The sequence below is a fragment of the Scyliorhinus torazame genome, chromosome 10 (genome assembly GCF_047496885.1).
Source record: "Scyliorhinus torazame isolate Kashiwa2021f chromosome 10, sScyTor2.1, whole genome shotgun sequence".
Lineage (NCBI taxonomy): Eukaryota > Metazoa > Chordata > Chondrichthyes > Carcharhiniformes > Scyliorhinidae > Scyliorhinus > Scyliorhinus torazame.
The window spans coordinates 200,686,297-200,708,816 of record NC_092716.1 but is presented as its reverse complement, the minus strand read 5'-3'; the positions used below and the strand labels follow the sequence as shown (position 1 = coordinate 200,708,816).

At 43.1% G+C, this 22,520-nt stretch overlaps 1 protein-coding gene across 2 annotated transcripts in view; it reads right to left on the bottom strand.

The window, feature by feature from the left end:
• Nucleotides 1-2,195: 2,195 nt before the first annotated feature.
• elp4 (elongator acetyltransferase complex subunit 4) overlaps nt 2,196-22,520 on the bottom strand; it is a 500,372-nt gene continuing 480,047 nt past the window's right edge. For both annotated transcript variants that reach the window (XR_011933067.1, XM_072466248.1), the window contains exon 10: nt 2,196-2,491. Coding sequence is in view for 1 of the 2 variants with exons in the window: in XM_072466248.1 (XP_072322349.1) it covers nt 2,360-2,491 (132 nt within the window). In the remaining variant the exon portion in view is untranslated. The remainder of the gene's footprint in view (nt 2,492-22,520) is intronic.

Genomic DNA, 22,520 nt, shown 5'->3' with positions numbered 1-22,520 from the left:
AACTGAACACTGATCATCAGCAAACATTTCCACTCTGACCTAATGGTGGAGGGAAGGTCATTGTTTTTTTAAAATTTAAAGTACCCAATTCATTTTTTCCAATTAAGGGGCAATTTAGCGTGTTCAATCCACCTAGCCTGCACATTTTTTGGGTTGTGGGGGCGAAACCCACGCAAACACAGGGAGAATGTGCAAACTCCACACGGACAGTGACCCAGAGCCGGGACTGAACCTGGGACCTCAGCGCCGTGAGGCAGCAGGGTTAACCCACTGTGCCACGGTGCTGCCCTGGAAGGTCATTGTTGAATCAGCTGAATATCATTTGGGTCAAAAACACTATCCTGAGGAACCCCAGCAGAGATATCTTGGGGCTGAAATGATTAATCTCTGACAACCACAATCATCAGTCTTGCTGGACATTACTCCAGCTAGTGGAAAGTTCTCCCTGTTTCCCATTGATTTCCATTTTGCTAGGGTTCCTTGATGCACACTCGGTCAAATGCTGCCTTGATGTCATGGGTGTCACTCTCACCTTACCAGGGCTGGAGGCAAGGAAGTCTGTATTCGTGGTGGAACCCAAACTGAGCATTTGGTAAAAGGTTATTTGTGAGCTTAGGACACTTAATAGAACTGCCGACAACTTCCACCACTTTAATGATGGTCAAGAGTAGGATGGTGGGGAGGTGATTGGATTTGTCTTGATCTTTGTAGACAGGGTAGCGTTTCTTGTCCATCGCTAGCTACCCTGAGAAGGTAGTTATACAACTGTGAGACTTTCTAGGCCACTTCAGATGACAGGTAAAAGTGAAAAACATTTGTGTCATCGAGAATCATACATAATGCAGACTGTGTAAGGACAACAGGTTTCCTTCCATGAAAGTACATCAGGTAATCAGTTGGGGTTTAAAAGAATACATTTTCTTTCTGGGGAGGTAGTCTGTGCCAAGAGACCAGCAGGGTATTCAATGATCTGATTAAAGCATGCACTCAAAGAGACATGGAAGAACTCAACATCAATCATGACAAGTGGGACACTGACAACCGATGCAAATGGCAACATCAGTTGTAGGAGTTTGCCACCATGATGATGTGTGTATTCAGAAAGTCCACAGCAGATGTCAGCCCTGCAAAGAAGGTGTCAGCAGAGATTATTTTAGCACATTTTATTCCTCTCTGTCCTGATCTGCCTCTCTCAGATCCGGGACACTGTCATTCCTCATTTCATTTTCTTGTCTGCTGTCTTCGTCTTGGAAGTTAATTTGCACAAGGGTTTTCTACTGTTTGCTTTCTCATTAATGGAATATTTGAGGATTATTTTTTTAAAATGCCATTAATGTGCTTAAAAGGACAGCTAACTACTTTAATACCTCTCATGGCCTCACCTTTTCCTATGTTTGTCACCTCCTGCAATCCTCTGAGGTCTCAGCATTCATCCAATTCTAGCCCCTTCTGCAGTCTTGATTTTATTTTAGTTCCACCATTGGCAGTCAAACATTTTCACCTACTTAGGCCCAAGCTCTGGAATTCCCCCTTGAAATCACTTGACCTCTTTCTCTTCCATTAAGATGCTTTTTTGAACCAACCTCTTTGTCTAAGCTTTTGGTCACCGATCCAACCATCTCTCCTTATCTTATTCTGTGCCAAATTTCGTCTGGAATACTCCTGTGAAATGTCTAGGGTGAATATTGTACAATGAAGATGTAATTTGTTGTTATTTTGAATTCATTTACTTTTTTAAAACTTAATGTTAGACACAAAGTTTGCATAAATTATCCAAGTACTTGGAATGGATCCAATTTATTTCATGATAACAACGTGATCAACAAATAATTGTAAGCAACTTAATTTTTAAAAAAATATTGTTATATCAAAGAATAACTTAGAATGATGTGCCTTGTCACAGTTCCCAAAAGCCCCACACCTGGAATAAATTACATTGCTATGTGGGTAAACTCCGTATCTTCAAAACGGAGGGAGATGCAATTTATTTCTTCCAAACAATTATTCAACAAAATGTAACTTTGCTCCCTTGGTTATTTTCTCTAATCCGTTGACAGACATAAATATTTTTATGGCCTGATTTGTTTTTGTAAACAATGAAAGGTTAACAGGGAATTATACTGTACATAATCCATTATCTGGTCAACTTATTAACATAGAGCATAAGTACCAATTAGAATGCAACACAAACTACATTCCAAAAAAAAAACCCTCCTTTTATTTCTAGTTTTGCTGAATGATTTACACTCTTGCTCATTATCTAGACAAAAATATTTATTGCAGTTAAGTTACACCAATGATTCGTAATCACACTTTGCATATGGTGAGAATTCAGAATGAAATGGTTCAATAAAAGTCACTAAAAGTCCAGGTGCTTCTTGCCTCTGGCTGCACTACCACATCCTGCGTTCAGCAGTTTGGCTGACTCTGCCAGATCCTGTTTGCTTGATCGGCTCACTGTGTCTGACAAGTCTGGAGGCAAATGCAGTCTCTATTAAAAGGAGAGGGAGACAGAAAAGAAAATTCAAAATGTTGGTATTTTTATTTCAAAGAACGATTCAGAATATCAAATTATATAAATTGCAAAGAATAATTAATACAAACATTTGATTTCCTTGTGGGGGAAATGTGACTTCAGACTACAAAGGCAATAGTACTTTGATATGTTAATTTAGCCTTTTACAAAAATGGTACTTTTGCCATACTTTGAATTTTAATGAATGCCTTTCACATCCGTAGGATGCCCCAATGCACTTTGCAACCAATGAAATACCTCTTGAAGTAGTCACTGTTGTAAAACAGGAAATACGACAGCCAAAATGGACACAGCGAGCTCCCACAAACAGCAATAAAATGGGTATTGGTTAAGAGATGCTGGGAGAACTCCCTTGGATAGCGCTATGGGATTTTTAAAGTTCACCTGAGGGGGCAGACAAGGCGTCAGTTTAACTGCTTATCCAACAATGAAGGAGTCCTTTGGTATTGCATAGGAGTGCCAGCCTGATTTTATGTGCTCAAGTCTCAGGCGGTGAACGTGGACCCACGACCTTGTGTGTCATAAGCAGAAGTGCTACTGACTGAGTGACTACTGACCCTGTGAATGAAGCTGCAGGACACTTTCTGCAACTCAACTAACGATCTGCCAAGGTAACAAAATGCATCACTGCAATCCTGCTGCCTAACAGGTCTTAAATTAATCAATGATAGAGTGATAGTCACTTTAAAACCTTTGCTCACAGATGTACATGAAAACTTTACTCTGTGTGACAACTTTACTCTGTGTAAGTGTATGCAGCAATTAAAGCAATTTCATATTTATAACATATACTCATTGAAGTCCCTTGTGCTACACTCTGGGCGCGATTCTCCGCTCCCGCGCCGGTTGGGAGAATCGCCTGGGTCGCCAAATTTTCCCGCGATGCCGGTCTGACGCCCTCCCGCGATTCTCCCAAGCGACGAGAACGGCCCCGTCGAGTTCCGCGCGGTGCAGGCCGGAGAATCGCCCGAGACACCCAAAATGGCGATTCTCCGGCACTCCTGTTATTCTCAGGCCCGGATGGGCCGAGCGGCCAGCCCAAAATGGCGGGTTCCCCCCAGCGCCTTCCACACCTGGTCGCTGCCGGCGGGAACAGCGCGGGAATGCTGGGGGGGGGGGGGGGGGGGTGATCCTGCACCGGGGGGGGGGGGGGAGGGGCCCTCAAATGGGGTGTGGCCCGCGATCGGTGCCCATCGATCGTCGGGCCGTCCTCTCTGAAGGAGGACCTCCTTTCTTCCTCAGCCCCGCAAGATCTGTCTGACATCTTCTTGCGGGGCGGACTCGGAGAAAACGGCAACCACGCATGCGCATGAGAAAGATAGTGATCCATGACTTTGCTCCAGATTCCCTCAAAGAATTGGCAACTGGACTTTCAGAGAAAATCAAAGATATGAAACAGTTGAAAAATCTTGGATGTAAATTTTATCTTCAACAGCAACTTGCCTTTAACAAAAAAACATTTCAGAAGTTTCAGTTTCAGAGGTGTAATCAGAAAAAAATGGACACTGAGTCAAAGAATGAGATACAGTTGCCCCACTTTTACTGACTATGCTTATCACTGGCTGCTGCTTATATTGGACAAGTAATGCTAACCATTTACCTGCACTATAAAGAGTCAGTTACAAAAATGTCACTCCTAACATATTATGTGTCCCAGCTGCTTAGGACAGTTCAATAAAAATGTGCACCTTGTTTGTCTCCTGAACTTGCTTACAAACCATTTCACAACACGCTTCTACCTGACTGATATCCATTTTCTCTGCACTGAGGATTTCAGTGACAAATATTGCAAAGTAAAATGTTGCATGGCCCCAGAAACAGAGATAATGGTGATTATTAGAGCCTCACAGATTAGAAAAGTTGGAACTGTTACTTGCAGATGAGAGAACAAAGCCTGATATGGTTGTTATTAGATGCGTGAATTTGCATCAGTGCTTTAAGTTTGCTTGGTTTAAATTGTTAATTCTTGCTGTCGGTCACAAATATGAGGCGCTGGTGATTTTTTAAATGTAATGACTCATAAATTGGCTTTATCATCCATCAGTTATAAATTAAGAGGGCAGGTAGAAAAGAGTATTGTGGGTATTTATGCAGAAGTTGGCCCCATGTCTGTGGCTGATGGTGCCAAGTGGTGGTTGTGGATGACAAGGAAGAGCAAATCCAGAATGATTCCTGAGGGACTCCTAAGGTAACAGTGTGGAGGCAGGAAAAGAACTAAAATAGAGGAACCAAATGCAAAAATATCGCAACACCCAACATTACATACCTTCCCACATATGTGATGTTATAACCTATGCATACATAGGCTTTGCGTTTCTATGTAGATCCGCAAGTATTATCTGCAAAAGGTCTGTCTTATTTTTATTCTATTACTCTTTCTAGCAACCATTGTGAATAGATCCAAGAACATATTTTTTTGACTTTTCTGTCATCCAGTAACTAAACAGATACTGCCTTACCTTAAAGGAGTAAAATAGTTAAAACCTAGCAAGTTTACATTGGTAAATAGCAGTACTTATGCAATATTAACTTTGTTTCAAAGGTTTCTTGAGATGGGGAAAATAACTTAATAAGGTCACATAGTTTTAAGCCTCAGCTTCATCCTGGCTTCTCATATCACTAGAACATTCAGAGGAGAATTGGATAAATAGTTAAAGAGGAGATGATTACAGGGATAAAACAAAGTGCTGGAAAACATAGTAGATGGGCAGCATCTAAGGAGAGAGAAACAGAACCAACATTTCAATTCCAAAATGTCTCTTATGAAAATAAATATCAAGAATCTTATCAATATGAAGAGTCATATTGGACTCAGAACGTTAGCTCTGTTTCTCCCTCCACAAATGCTGTGAGACCTGAGTTTCCCAGTACTTTGTTTATTTTCCAGATTTCCAGTATCCACAGTATTTTGCTTTCATTTTTTATGAACTAGAGAGGAGGAGGATTAAATGGATAGCTCTACCAAAGAGTTGGTACTGGAACAAGGGGCCGAATGACCTCATTCCACACTGCATCATATTATGAATACTAGGAAACATCACAAAGTGATATATATACACAACTAAATACTTTGAAGAACAATTGATCGTTTCCTGCATAAACATAGTGGTCATTTTGCACGAAGCACAAAATCTGACATGAGACTGATGACCAGTTAATTTGTTTTTGTTAATTTAAGTTGAGGAAGCAATGTTGGTCAGGAAAATGTGATGTCTTCCTGCTCATCTTTGAATAGTGTCATGGGATCCTTTGGTTCACCAGAATGCCTAAGACAAGCAGAAATCAGCCTCAGTTTGACTTCTTAGGTCAAGAGACTATCCACAGCAATACAACTGCTCAATATTCAGTATTGCACTTAAGCATCAGCCAAGTATTATATTCACAACCTGGAAGAGGGGAAATGACAACCTTCTGACTAAGAGGCAAGTTCCCACAACTGAGCCACGTTGATACTTCAGCTATCTTTTTCTCAGTTTACTCACCTTATTTTGAAGCAACTTCAAGATCAGTGCTATTGTTAGGTTTAATTTAGATTGTGCTATTAACACACTATAGAGGCGATTTTACACCCGCGCCCGGTGTCAGTGTGAATGGCAACATGGGCGCAAATTCTCGTGAGGATTGGGAAACGAGACTTTCACCGGCGAGATCTCGTTTCCCAATTTTCCGGTAACCTAATGAGGGAGAACCTCATTTTAATACTTTTTAATGCATTTACATAAAAATTAGCGAGCCCCCGTTACATGATTTTCCCCCGACTGAATATTCAAACCTCGGCAACTTGACGTCATGTTGGCGAGGTTTAAAACACGTTTTGATAAACTTGATTTAATCGAGCAGATGCCCCCCATGGGCGCAAGATAAGTCTAGGCCCAGGGGAGAGGGACATGCTCAGCAGCTCCTTAGAACTGCCCCTGACACAGGTTGGCACTGCCAAGGGGAGGCAGTGGCTTTGTGGTATTGGCGCTGGACTAGTAATCCAGAGACCCTGAGTCTTGCTCTGGGGACCCGGGTTCGAATCCCACCATGGCAGATAGTGAAATTTGAATTCAATAAAAATCTGGAATTAAATGTCTAAAGGTGACCATGAAGTCATTGTTGTAAAAATCCATCTAGTTCACTAATATCACTTAGGGAAGGAAATCTGTCATCCTTACCTGGTCTGGCCTACATGTGACTCCAGATCCACAGCAATATGATTGACTCTTAAATGTCCTCAGGGATGGGCAATGAATGCTGGCCCAGCCATCAACGGCAACATCCCGTGAATAAATAAAAAAAATCTGGCAATGCCAACTTGTGCCAGGAGCAGTTTCAGGTCAGACTCTCTGGGAGCCAACATTCTTCTCTAACGATATTAATTTATCAGTTGAAATTGCAACCACTTCACAGTGATAGCCCTGACACAACTAGTACTTCACCATTGCAATACAAATCCTCTCCTGAAGACAGCTCTATATGTTTATATATTGAATGTAGTATAAAAAAAAATCATTCCAAACATTATGCGTCACTGAAAACTTAGTTAACCATGTTGCTAAAAACTGTGAAGAAGTTCCTAGTTTTTAAACTTCAGCAATATTATGAAGTCAGTTCTGCTAGTCAGTTTGCATTGGTATCAAACATCAAAATATATCTGCAAAGTTCAATTTTTCTTGGCTACAGTGTGTAAAAATGTGATATAACTCATGTCATCCTATCTTTAAATGGCCACTAACAGAAATGCATACCTGTAATATATCCTTATGTATGTTATGGATAAGATTCAATGATTCAAGCAAATTGCCAAAGCAGCGCCTGTTGCTTCACTCTTGTGTACCTGCACAGAATGCCCTTTATAACTGCCTAACACCATTCACAAGGAACAATACTTTTACTCCCTAGACTGTCAACAGAATACAATAATAAAATGTGTTACAAGGGTTAAGAAATAATCATTGACCTGATCAGGTTGAGCCTCCTGGCAATGATGGAATAATGCGGCACTTTGCTCTCTTCCTAAGGCCTGAACAAGCCTGTAATTAGTGGGGGAATCCAATGAATATACTTGATCTTCCTGAGCTTCCCCTAAGTACCACTAATAAAAGAAGCTACTGCCCAAACATTGATTTTTATCTCATGCTCAATAAAAGCATCCTGTCATGCTCTTACTGTCTAAATTCCAAGCATTTTCTGTTTCTAAAAAATAGGAGGACGGCAATTTTACAAGTGGATATCCAAGGTCACTTGGCCACCAGCCTCAGGACAAAAGCTTAAAATATTTTACTTCCTTGGGAAGGCAGGAGGACACATATCACTTTAAACTTATCAACTATCATTTCCATATTTGATTATTAGCTTTCAGCAGGAACATAATATGCACAGTGTAACCTCCTCTGACATGTAGCTAAACAAAATCCAGCATCACGTTCAGTCAGCTCATATGTTCCTCATACCTCAACTCAAATCATACTACTCACTGTAGGATCTGCTGCCTGCAGTTTTAGAGTATTTATGTACACATTTTGCTGCCAAATTCCAAGATGAAACTAGGCTCACACATTCCACCAATACATATACTGAAACACTTAAAGTATTAATCACTAGCTCTTGGATTGTGCAGACACACATCTGATCCTCCACTTTACTTAGTGCTCAATCTCCACTACATCAGGTGGGCAAGCACCAGGAGGAGATTTATGTCGGCTTCCTGTAGGGGGAGGGGAAAAATGTCAGACAGTGTTAACCTGCCAGGGCAGTAGCTCACAAGTCCAAGTGGACAGCCCAAAAAAGGGGCTATGGTAGGGATTTGCAATTATTCATGCCATCCGCCTGCCCTCTTAGCAGCAGCCACTAATCCAGGCAGATTTAAAGCAGATGTACATTCCACTAATCTAGGACATTAGCTTCAATGTTATGATGGGATGTAACTGTCTCAAGGGCTTCTTCTTAATCATCTCTTGTCCTATTCTATACAATGGCGCTACAGGTTACAGCCTGGAAGCCAACTGTTATAACCTGCCTCCTTACCATTGGCTGGGGACTAATGACAATCCCACAATCCTGTGGGAGTATGAGCTTCCCCAATGAGGGCGGCGGAGAAATCATTAGTAAACTCCAAGTATAAATAAAGCTGGCCAGTTTGGAACCAGCAGGAAGGAGTGTGCAGCAAGGGAAGTTGCTGCTGCTGTATATATATATGTTATTGTAAATAAATGTTATTACTTTGTATCCTTAAAACTCGTGCTGGATTCTTCGTGGCCCTCACAAAACCAACATTTTGAATATTATGCTCTCCTCCTGTGATGTTTCAGTGCATTCACAATCAGAGATTACTGTGGATAATGCACTGCGCTGTTCATGATGTCATTGGAGAAAAAAACTTTAGATAAAATGTCTGCCTTGAGCTTCTACCAGCAATTCTAAGACACAAAAAAGATCACAAGACGTGTCTTACCAACAAATTTATGAATGTTTCAAGAGCTGGGGATAATTTACATATTTGGAAAAAAAGACAATTTATTAAAGGATTTAACACCTTTCATAGATGAGTTCATAATTTGTATCATAATCACAACACTGATTAATAAAGTGCTCCTACCTATGGATTATTCTGTGCAAAACTGCTGTGTTACAAGTAAACCAGAGTTGAGGCATTATAAAACCTGCTTCAACTTGATGTCAGGATATAAGAACTAGGAGCAGGAGTAGGCCATCTGGCCCCTCGAGCCTGCTCCACCATTCAATGAGATCATGGCTGATCTTTTGTGGACTCAGCTCCACTTTCCGGCCTGAACACCATAACCCTTAATCCCTTTACTCTTCAAAAAACTATCTATCTTTATCTTAAAAACATTTAATGAAGGAGCCTCGACTGCCTTTGGGTGAAGAAGTTCCTCCTAAACTCAGTCCTAAATCTTCTTCCCTTATTTTGAGGCTATGCCCCCTAGTTCTGCTTTCACACGCCAGTGGAAACAACCTGCCCGCATCTATCCTGTCTATTCCCTTCATAATCTTATATGTTTCTATAAGATCCCCCCTCATCCTTCTAAATTCCAACGAGTACAGTCCCAGTCTACTCAACCTCGCCTCGTAATCCAACCCCTTCAGATCTGGGATTAACCTAGTGAATCTCCTCTGCACACTCTCCAGTGCCAGTACGTCCTTTCTCAAGTAAGGAGACCAAAGCTGAACACAATATTCCAGGTGTGGCCTCACTAACAGCTTATACAATTGCAGCAGAACCTCCCTAGTCTTAAACTCCATCCCTCTAGCAATGAAGGACAAAATTCCATTTGCCTTCTTAATCACCTGTTGCACCTGTAAACCAACTTTTTGCGACTCATGCACTAGCACACCCAGGTCTCTCTGCACAGCAGCATGTTTTAATATTTTATCATTTAAATAATAATCCCTTTTGCTGTTATTCCTACCAAAATGGATAACCTCACATTTGTCAACATTGTATTCCATCTGCCAGACCTTAGCCCATCCAAATCCCTCTTCAGACTTCCAGTATCCTCTGCACTTTTTGCTTTACCACTTATCTTAGTGTCGTCTGCAAACTTGGACACATTGCCCTTGGTCCCCAACTCCAAATCATCTATGTAAATTGTGCACAGTTGTGGGCCCAACACTGATCCCTGAGGGACACCACGAGCTACTGATTGCCAACCAGAGAAAACATCCATTAATCCCCACTCTTTGCTTTCTATTAATTAACCAATCCTCTATCCATGCTAATACTTTCCCCTTAATGCCATGCATCTTTATCTTATGCAGCAACCTTTTGTGTGGCACCTTGTCAAAGGCTTTATGGAAATCCAGATATACCACATCCATTGGCTCCCCGTTATCTACCGCACTGTTAATGTCCTCAAAAAATTCCACTAAATTAGTTAGGCATGACCTGCCCTTTATGAACCCATGCTGCGTCTGCCCAATGGGACAATTTCCATCCAGATGCCTCGCTATTTCTTCCTTGATGATAGATTCCAGCATCTTCCCTACTACCAAAGTTAAGCTCACTGGCCTATAATTACCCGCTTTCTGCCTACCTCCTTTTTTAAACAGTGGTGTCACGTTTGCTAATATCCAATCCGCTGGGATCACCCCAGAGTCTAGTGAATTTTGGTAAATTATCACTAGTGCATTTGCAATTTCCCTAGCCATCTCTTTTAGCACTCTGGGATGCATTCCATCAGGTCCAGGAGACTTGTCTACCTTTAGCCCCATTAGCTTGCCCATCACTACCTCCTTGGTGATAACAATCCTCTCAAGGTCCTCACCTGTCATAGCCTCATTTCCATCAGTCACTGGCATGTTATTTGTGTCTTCCACTGTGAAGACCGACCCAAAAAACCTGTTCAGTTCCTCAGCCATTTCCTCATCTCCCATTATTAAATCTCCCTTCTCATCCTCTAAAGGACCAATATTTACCTTAGCCACTCTTTTTTGTTTTATGTATTTGTAGAAACTTTTACTATCTGTTTTTATATTCTGAGCAAGTTTACTCTCATAATCTATCTTACTCTTCTTTATAGCTTTTTTAGTAGCTTTCTGTTGCCCCCTAAAGATTTCCCAGTCCTCTAGTCTCCCACTGATCTTTGCTACTTTGTATGTTTTTTCCTTCAATTTGATACTCTCCCTTATTTCCTTAGATATCCACGGTCGATTTTCCCTCTTTTTACCGTCCTTCCTTTTTGTTGGTATAAACCTTTGCTGAGCACTGTGAAAAATCACTTGGAAGGTTCTCCACTGTTCCTCAACTGTTTCACCATAAAGTCTTTGCTCCCAGTCTACCTCAGCTAGTTCTCCTCTCATCCCATTGTTGTGTTCTAGAAATTGGTTGAGTTCTAGAACCTGATCAATACTTGTTCTTATCAGCATCACCTTGGATTAATTTGGAAATCAGTCAGGCATAATATCTGAACTTGTAACCCTTTCAACAAAGTCAATACTCACTTGCTTCAGGTTACATGTTTAACATTTTTTTGTAAGTACTCCCAAAAGGAGAGCTGAACTGGGATTATGGGATACAAATCAGATAGAACATAGAACATTACAGCGCAGTACAGGCCCTTCGGCCCTCGATGTTGCACCGACCTGTGAAACCACTCTAAAGCCCATCTACACTATTCCCTTATCGTCCATATGTCTATCCAATGACCATTTGAATGCCCTTAGTGTTGGCGAGTCCACTACTGTTGCAGGCAGGGCATTCCACGCCCTTACTACTCTCTGAGTAAAGAACCTACCTCTGACATCTGTCCTATATCTATCACCCCTCAATTTAAAGGTATGTCCCCTCGTGCTAGACATCACCATCCGAGGAAAAAGGCTCTCACTGTCCACCCTATCAAACCCTCTGATCATCTTGTATGCCTTAATTAAGTCACCTCTTAACCTTCTTCTCTCTAACAAAAACAGCCTCAAGTCCCTCAGCCTTCCCTCATAAGATCTTCCCTCCATACCAGGCAACATTCTGGTAAATCTCCTCTGCACCCTTTCCAATGCTTCCACATCCTTCCTATAATGCGGCGACCAGAATTGCATGCAATATTCCAAATGCGGCCGCATGATGATTAGAGAGGAACTAGGCTGTGAAGAATTTAAAATAGCCACAAAATCCAGTGCAACTTATCAGAGTCATTCCTTCCAAAGATGATATTTGGCATTATTGCTGGATCTATATCATCCCAGCTATAGGCCTGTGTGCAAACCTCACAGCATTAACAAGAACTTATTTTACAGAAAATAAGCGTGCTGCTGTGATTCACGGTGTCATCAAGTTACAGGATCTATATATTACATAAACAGTAAAAAGGAACCTAGGAAGGAGGTGACCTAGGGCAGCATGGTGGCGAAGTGGTTAGCATTGCTGCCTCATGGCACCGAGGACCCGGGCTTAATCTCGTCCCCAGCTCACTGTCCGTGTGGAGTTTGCACGTTCTCCCTATGTCTGCATGGGTCTCATCCCCACAACCCAAAGATGTGCAGGGTAGGTGGATTAGCCACGCTAAATTGCCCTTAATTGGAAAAAAATAATTGGGTACTCAAAATTTATATAAAAAAACGGAAGGAGGTGTACTTATGGAAGTATATAGTGTTACAGTACAGTCAAGATAGATCTAGAACATTAGTTCAAGCTAAATAAAGAATAACAGTTTGGTCGAACAGAACTTGAATATTGCTGAAAGAGACATTTTTTGTCAAACCTTATCTTGCACTAATCAGAACAATACACATGAATACCAATGTCAGGGGAAATTACAAATTTATACTGTATGAGTGAGGATTGGTTGGGAAATGGACTCTGATTGGTAGAGGTGTTGCCATGGAGAATGCACCAGTTGCTGGTGACCGACAGTTACCTGCCAAGCATTGTTTGAAATTTAAACTAGGCAGCTTGATTCTGATTGGTCAAGGCATTTTACTGAAGAATGAACCAGTGAATGCCAATTGCTTATTTTGTTAACCAACACAGGTTCAATGTGCGACTTTAACTGTGTACAGGATCTGCTAACTGACTGATCAAACCCCAGAATGGGGAAAAAGACAGGTATGATTGGGAGCTGGGATCATTCATGGAACAGACGGGGGTGGTGGACCATGGCGGTTCCTGCATCCCAGTGGGAGGGAATTCTCATTCTTCTCATCGGTCCACAAAGTATACACCCGAATCGGCGACTTTGCAGTGGGGAAATTGGTGCTTCCAGTAATAGTAAGAGCAGAATACTTTGCGATAGTCGTCTCCGACCATGCTCCACACTGTATGGATGTGAGATTGGAGATGAGCCGTGCACAGCACCCCACATGGAGGCTGGACACAGACCTCTTGGCCGACAAGGTCTTCTGTCAGGAAACATCACGGGGAGGGGGACGACGACGACAGACACAGGTGTAGTCAGGGAGAGGGGGGGGGGGGGGGGGGTAAGGCGAGGGGAAGGGGAGAGAAGATATATCAAGAAAAAATGTATGTACATAAGAACTGTATAAATTGTAAATATCGGACGTAAAGTTTCACTATGTAAAATTGAAAATGCCAATAAAAAAAGCAATTAATTCTCATAGAGACCTGAACTATGACCTAACCAGCGCAATTTAAAGTAGATTCTGAGCATAAATAAAGTTTACTTCATACTTGCGCCAGAACTTAGATGGTAAATAATTGAGAAGTTTACATTTCTGAACTATTCAGTCGTTAGCCATAAAATATTTGTGGACTGAGCAGAAATGCAATGCTTAAAATTTGAGTGAAGTAGGGTTGGGGTGGGGTGGGCAATGTTGAATATTATGAGACACACAAACAATTAGGATAAACATTTCGAGCAATCTGAAAACACAACAGAAGTGTTCGAATGTAATTAATCCCCTTTCCTCATTAAAAATGGGTGGTGTGACCTATAACTTAATATTTTCATTCATTCTATTAAAGCGTAGCAGATATTACTTCAAGTCACCTCTAATCAGAAATGTTAATGTCTGCATGTTGCTGGGTGGCTGCTGGGAATGGGCTGCACTCTTTATCACTGAATACCAAATGCACAAACATGTAGTAGCAACTCATTCTGTCTATACTGAATATAGGATATCAAAAACAGACAACCAGAGGTAACCAAAGGACACTTTGTTGTCTTCCTTTATGACATCTATGGTTAACTATGATTGAGTGTAACATCTGTCTGTCAGCATGGTTCAGCTCGCTGCAGACTCATCTGGGTCAGAAGATTGTGGATTTAAATTACAATCCAGATAGCACAAAACTCTAGGCTGACACTCCATTGGAGTATTGAGGGAGTGCTGCACTGTCAGAGGTGCTGTCTTTCGCATAGGGTGTTAAACTGAGATCTGTTTGCTCTCTCAGGTGGATGTAAAAGATCTGAAGACATTATTCTGAAGACCAGGGCAGAGCAGTTATCCACAATATTTATCCCTCAACCAACATCAGCCAAAAAAAATCTCTTTCCGCTGTCCGAAGCAGCCTGCTGTGGGCAAATTTGCTGCTGTTTTTTCTACATTATGACAATGCCGACACTTCAAAAGCACTTAATTGAATGTAAAGTGCTTTGGAATACCCTTAGGTCATGAAATGTAGTATAGAAATGCAAGTGCACTTTCATTATTCTTTTATATGTAGATATACACACATAAATACAGACATAGTTTTATCTTGTCACTATATGGCACACATTAAATCTAGTCAGCATATGGCACATATTAAGTTAAAATCATGGATGCATTTGTTTGCATGTCCTTTCGCTGTCATTCGCATTTTCCTGTCTCATTCTATAAAAAAATTGACATCCAGAGGATTGAATTATCTTTCTGTAAGTTACAGGCCTTATTCTTCTATAGCTTTCACAGCAATGAAGTCTTGTAAACTACAGATATATAGGATTCTAGCAGGATTAACCTGTTGACTAGGCATTCCCAGAGATTAATATCTGTTACAATCAAGTTATCCTTCTATTCAGTGCAACTCCAATATTCAATTGTATCTCCAATTTTGTATATTGTGTGGATAAGAATTACATTCAGTCAGGTTTTCTCTATTTTCATTCTAGGGCTGTAACAAAAAAAGAGGAAGGGTAGAATTCATAGTGTTGCAAAAAGTGAGATAGGATCCAAAATGGAAAGGGTTTACAAACAAAGGAGAAAATAAAATGCATAACTTTATGAACCAAATTACTACATTTGCAGTCCTGACTATGCAGAATGAGATTACCCAGGAGGTAATCTATCCTTGTTATTCGCTACATAATTCTACCTAAATAAAACTCTGAGAAAGACTTGTCCAACAGGCTGCCTGTGGGCCGACTCGCCTTGCTTCAGCTCCGACCTGGGAATCGGTTTGACGCCTGGAGCTGGAGTGGGCTGGTGTCCAGAACCGGGGCGGGGCCGTATTACCCTCAGCAGACAAACACACACTCACATAGTGGGTGAGGGTGAATGAGCACCGCGACTGGGAGTGGGCTGGACACACAGACCATCATCATTCCACACTCTGATGGTCATCTTTATTTATAATTAATTTTAAATTTTAAAGTTACAAATTCTTGCTTTGACATTGTTTTTTTTTGGTCAAGTTGTTTCTTTCATACCTCACCCTTTTTTTTGAAATTCATGTTTAATGCTGTGCCAAACCTGGGGCGGGATTCTCCCCTACCCGGCTGGGTGGGGGTCCCGGCGGGATGGAGTGGCGTGAACCACTCCGGCGTCGGGCCACCCCAAAGGTGCGGAGGAATCCGCACCTTTAGGGGCCAAGCCCGCACCTTTATGGGCTACGCCCGCCTCGGAGTGGTTGGCGCCCCGCTGGCTGGTGTGGAAGGCCTTTGGCGCCACGCCAGCCGGGGCCGAAGGGACTCCGCCGGCCGGCGGGAGTCCGCACATGCGCGAGAGCGTCAGCGGCTGCTGACATCATCCCCGCGCATGCGCGGGGGGGTCACCTACGCGTCGGCCATTGCGGAGACCCACACGGCTGACGCGTAGTAAAAGAGTGTCCCCACGGCACAGGCCCGCCTGCCAGATCGCCCCGCGCCCCCCCCTGGACCCCGGAGCCCGCTCGTGCCGCCAGGTCCCGCCAGTAAGGGACCTGGTTCAATTCACACCGGCAGGACCGGCATAGCAGCAGCGGGACTTCGGCCCATCACGGGCCGGAGAATCGCTGGGAGGGGGGGCCCGCTGACCGGCGCGGCGCGATTCCCGCCCCCGCCGAATCTCCGGTGCCAGAGAATTCGTCGGGGGTGGGATTCACGCCGCACCCTGGCAATTCTCCGACCTGGCGAGGGGTCGGAGAATCCCGCCCCTTGTCTTTCTTAAATTTTCTCATCCGCCTCTAGAGTGAGAAAAAAATTGAAGTATCCCCCCATCCCTGCCCACCACATGATAAGGCTGGACCAGCCTGTCTCAGAGGACGGAACCACAATTTTGGATGGAATGTGAATTCACCCAATTTGGTCAAAAATGACATCATCCTTCCCAATGCTCTTAGAAGCTTCACAAAAAACTTTGCTTTTCAAATAATCCTCATTGGGGCTAGTAGCAATGCGTGATAAAAGAAAGCAATAATAAAATAATAAGAAAGGTACACCTCGGTGATTACTTAGACCAAGGTATAACTCTAACATCAAGTCAAATGCGTTTAGACAAAACCGAAAGCATAAAGGCTCATCTATTCTCGCTCCTCTAAAATGCTTGTTTCATATATCTATAAGTTAGATTACAAAATGTTATGAATTCAGAAGATCCATATTTTAGGTTATCAGTTTGGTTAAAGTATTATGTCAATATCATACACCTAAATGATGTGTACAGACTTCTTAATTTTCTCATGCATCTGTAAATCAGAGGTTATTTCCCAAATTTCCAACTTTGCCACAGAATGCTGAAGGCCAAGGTGACTACAACACTGCAATATTTGAGTTAGTAAGGACTAAATGTGCTTTGCAGAACAAATATGCCACGCGCAATCATAACCCCTTTTCAGGTACCATAAGGAAAATATATTCCCCTTGGGATTGAATCTTCCTGCAAAAGATTGCCTTGAAAGCATAATCAAATCTACTGCTGCAATCAATGAGTATTATAAGAAGTCTTACAACACCAGGTTAAAGTCCAACAGGTTTGTTTCGATGTCACTAGCTTTCGGAGCGCTGCTCCTTCCTCAGGTGAAGGAGCAGCGCTCCGAAAGCTAGTGACATCGAAACAAACCTGTTAGACTTTAACCTGGTGTTGTAAGACTTCTTAATGTGCTCACCCCAGTCCAACGCCGGCATCTCCACATCATGAGTATTATGGGCACGTTCCATGGAACAGCCAGGCAGCAAATAGAAGGCTGGATGGGAAACAATACTTCTGTTAAGCTGCATGGGTGTTTGGCTGCATAGCAGCCTTGAAGATATGATCAGGCCTTGTTCCGTGTTAAATATCTTGCATGTTACAGTTGTATAGAACCTTGGTACGGCTGCACTTGGAATACTGCGCACAATTGTGGTCGCCACATTACCAGAAGGGTGTGGAGGCTTTGGAGAGGGTGCAAAGGAGGTTTACCGGGATGTTGCCTGGTCTGGAGGGTGTTAGCTATGCGGAAAGGCTGAATAGACTCGGATTGTTTTCGTTAGAATGATGGAGGTTGAGGGGTGATCTGATGGACGTCTACAAGATTATGAAGGGCATAGATAGAATGGATGGGCAGGCACTCTTTCCCAGAGTGGAGGGGTCAGTCCCCAGGGGGCATAGGCTTAAGGTCCATGGGGCAAGGTTTAGAGGCGACATGTGAGGCAGGGTTTTTTACACAGAGGGTGGTGAGTGCCTGGAACGCGTTGCCAGGGGATGTTGTGGAAGCAGACACATTAACGGTGTTCAAAAGGCATCTTGACGAATACCTGGATAGGATGGGTATAGAGGGATACGGCACAAGGAAGTACTGAGAGTTTTGGCCAAGGGTGGTATCATGAGGGTATGAGATGAGATGCTGGAGGAAGATGCAGAAGATGGGGACCCAGCACAGTTGGAAAAGAGGAAGGAACTACAGGCGATAGTTTATTGCCCTTAGTGTTGGGTGGGGTTACTGGGTTATGGGGATAGGGTGGAGGTGTTGAGCTTGGGTAGGGTACACTTTCCAAGAGCTGGTGCAGACTCGATGGGCCGAATGGCCTCCCTCTGCACTGTAAATTCTATGATAATCTACCAGGAAGGCGGTGCGCAACTGAGGCGAGCAAGGGGTACAGTTAACGAGCATGGAAAGAAGGGTGCAGTTTACGAGTATGTTAGCAGGTCAGCTTCGGAGGGAGGCAGCGGCAAGGAAAATTGTTCAGGTGAGGGACAGGGCAGTGAAATTGGTGGCTCCAGATCTGATTAACAAGGTCTTTGAAGAATTCTATGAGAGGTTGTACAGGTCGGAGCCACCTGGGGGAGACCGGGATATACAGGAATTTCTATATGGGCTGGAGTACCCGACGTTGGGGGAGGGGGACAGGGCTACATTAGAGGGAGCGATAGTGGAGCAGGGGATAAAAGATGCGATTGGGAGGATGCAGTCAGGGAAGGTGGCAAGGCCGAATGGGTCTCCGGTGGAATATTATAAAAAATTCAAGGATAGGCTGGCACCCCTGATGGTGGGGATGTTTGAGGAGGCGATAGGGAAGTGAGTGTTATAAAAACTTTGGGGCCGGCATCGATTTCCCTGTTGCTTAAAAAAGATAAGGATCCAACGGAGTGTGGGTCCTTTTAACTTTTAAATATGGACGCAAAAATATTGGCGAAGGTACTAGCAGGTAGGCTGGAGGAGTGCCTCCCGAAGGTGATAGGTGAAGATCAGACGGGGTTCATGAGAGGAAGGCAGCTCTTTTCAAACGTTAGAAGGGCATTGAATGTGGTTATGGTACCGGCGGAGGGCAAGGAAACAGAGGTGGTTGTGGCATTGGACGTCGAGAAGGCGTTCGACCGGGTAGAATGGGGGTACTTGATGGCAGTTCTGGAGCGGTTTGGGATTGGACCAAGATTTGTGGACTGGGTAAAGGTACTATATAAGGAGCGGAGGGTGAGTGTCCGCACAAATAACATCAGCGCGAGATACTTTTCTCTCCACCATGGGACTAGGCAGGGACTATGTCCCCCCCTGCTGTTTGCACTCGCAATTGAGCGGTTGGCCATCGCGTTAAGAAGTTCGGGGGTATGGAAAGAGATAGAACATAGGGTGTCCTTATATGCTGATGACTTGTTGTTATACGTGTCGGAACCGAGTGTGTCAATAGGGGGAATATTGGAGCTGCTTTGGGTGTTTGGGTCTTTGCGCGAGGTATAAATTAAATCTAGACAAGAGTAAGTATTTTGTGGTGTCTCGGCTGGGGGTGGGGGCAGGGGTGGGGGGGCTGCCTTTCTGTAGGGCAGGGACTCACTTTAGATACCTGGGGGTGCAGGTTGCCTGGGAGTGGGAGGGGGGGGCGGGGCCTCTGGAGGCACAACATTTCAAGTTTGCTGTGGAGAGTGAAAGCTGATCTGGCAAAGTGGAATGGTCTCCCTATGTCACTGGCGGGTCGGGTACAGGCGGTTAAAATGAACTTGTTGCCGCGATTTCTGTTTATTTTTCAATGCCTGCCGATTTTCCTGCCAAAGGCTTTTTTCAGAGAGATTGAAGGAATGATTACCTCGTTCATATGGGGAGGGAATGTGGCCAGAGCTAGAAAGGTGCTGCTACAGGGGGGAAGGCAGGCAAAGGGGTTTGGGTCTTCCGAACTTGATGTATTATTACTGGGCGGCGAATGTGGAGAAGGTGCGGAGCTGGGTCACAGGGGTTGATTCCCAGTGGGTCAGAATGGAGGAGAGTTTGTGCAGGGGGTCGGACTGAAGGCGCGAGCAACAGCGCCGCTCCCAACGGACCCGGGAAATACTCAGGGAGTCCGGTAATAATAGCTTCATTGAGAATTTGGAGGCAATTTACCAACACTTCGGGGTGGAGGCAGGGTCAAGGGAAATGTCGATTTGGGCGAACCACAGATTTGAGCCAGGGAATGGGATGGAAATTTTCAGAAATGGGAGGAGAAGGGGATTAAGACACTAAAAGATTTGTTTCTTGGGGTTCGGTTTGCAGGATGAAGGAGCTGGAAGCGAAGTATGGGCTGGAGCAGACATAGGAACAGCACATCCAGACATACGAACAACTTCTTCCCCCCAGCTGCTAGACTCCTCAACGACTCTCCCTTGGACTGATCTGTTTCCTGTAAGAACACTATTCACGACGCCCTATGCTGCTCTTGTTCATGTTTTTGCTTTGTTGGGCCTCTTGTTCCGCACTGTAACCAATCACTGTTTGTCGATGTACCATTTGTCAATGTACTCTGTCTATTATTATTTTTTTTGGTCTACTATGTACGTACTGTGTACGTTCCCTTGGCCACAGAAAAATACTTTTCACTGTACTTCGGTAGATGTGACAATAAATCAAATCAAATCGATTCCGGCCACGGGTCACTCTCCGTGTGAAGTTTGCACATTCTCCTCGTGTCTACGTGGGTCTCAACCCACAACCCAAAGATGTGCAGGGTAGGTGGATTGCCGACACTAAATTGTCCCTTAATTGGAAAAATTAAAAAAACTAATAAATGAATTGCAGTCAACAAAGAGAAACAAATGTTTCTTTGAACACAACAGCTGTGAATTTTTCCATTTTGTTTTTTGTACATTAATTAGACAGAAGCATATTTGCTGCAGCTAGTTCATTTGTTTTTTTACCAGTGTGAATTGTAATATAGCCTCTTAAGGCATTTTTTGACAAGGCATTTACAATACTATAGTTGGAGAATAAAGTCCCCACGTCCTTTACTTGGATAGGAGCAATATGCAGAGCGGTTTGTTGGTCCAGTATCAGAACTTGGAAACCTTTAATGGAGAAACTCAGTAGAGCATATATAAAACCCAATGCATTGATTACGCATTCACATAGCCATCAAAGAATGCCCTGGGGTGTTTTAAAGAATAAATAAATCAATACACTGTAGCATGTAAGCATGAGTAAAAAAAAAAAAATCACACTGGTACCTGATAGTCACGCACTTTCATTTAGAAAGTCAGTAGCCCCAAAGTACAGAGCCAAATTCTGTTATGCAGTCAAAGGGCACAGGACTGGACTCGGGTTGTGGGGATACATGAAGAAAAACATTTCCTTTAGCAGTCTGCCTAATTTAAATGTTTTCAGCAGAGCTGACATTTACCCAGAGGTAATATGAAGACAGTAGGGCAGAGTAAAGCACTACAGAAAATGCATATAAATGGTGCTTTCAGTTTTAATAGGTTGGACTGAAATGCTGAAGACCCACACCTTTTGACAGGGTGTCTACAATAAGATTTTCAAGCTTCTTGCTGGTAAACTGAACTTTAAGAGGACAGAGAAGTATTAGCAGATAGAATTTTTATTATGCTCAAACAGCATTCTTCCATTAACACTTTATGTACATAGTCCATAAACTGAAATGATTGCATTCTACCAAATTATGTGCCACAAGTAGGTTAAGTTCAAAAATTCCAATTTGGCCATAAATCTCTTCCATTTAAACATGTAAACCTTTCCTTGTTAACAATCTTAATTTAATTGCGTCCCTAGTAGCCCGGCGTAGGATTTTACTCATGTGGAAGGAAGCGATACCCCCCGGACTGGAGGCCTGGATAAACGATATGGCGGGGTTCATAAAACTAGAGCAGATGAAGTTTGCGCTGAGAGGATCGGCTCAAGGGTTCACCAGACGGTGGCAACCGTTCCTCGACTACCTAGCGGAACGTTAGAGGGAAGATAGATGGCCAGCAGCAGCAACCCGGGGGGGGGGGGGGGGGGGGGGGGGAGAAATTGTTTGGGTTTTTGGAGGGGGAGAGGGGGCGGGGGGAGTATTACTTTGTGTTATTTGGTTAGTTTACCATGTTAGTTACACAATGTTATATTGCAGTTATCATGTTACTTTTATGTTTATTTCTTTGATTTGTAAGGGAAAAAATTGTGTTTGAAAACTTTAATAAAATATATATATTTTTAAAAAACAATCTTAATTTAAACTTAGAAAAAAACCCATCTTTTTTTGCTTCATGTATTAAAAGAGGATACAGGTAATTTGAATACTTAACATAATTGTTGAACTGGTAGGCACACAATTTATTGTTTAAAGGCTTTACTTCAGTTGCAGCAATCCATTTAACATGAAAGAGTGCTGCCCTGAAAAGTTCAGTTTTGTAGGAAATAGGCGGAATGGCAAATGGTGCATTGCCCGTTTTAAGAATAAATCGGGTTGAAGTTAGTTGAGGGTTTTTAGCTGACAACCCTTGTAGTACAATGTTGGCTAACGTGGTGAAGTTGGGTGATTAGCAGTATAGTGGGAATAGGATCAAGGGAAGAGGAGGTGGACCTCATGGACAAGATGGGGTCAAAGGGGGCTTAAAGGAGATGGGAGAATGATGCAAGTTCAGGACTAAGACAAGGAGGAGTATTGGCCAGGTGGCCTCATGGATGGAACGGAAG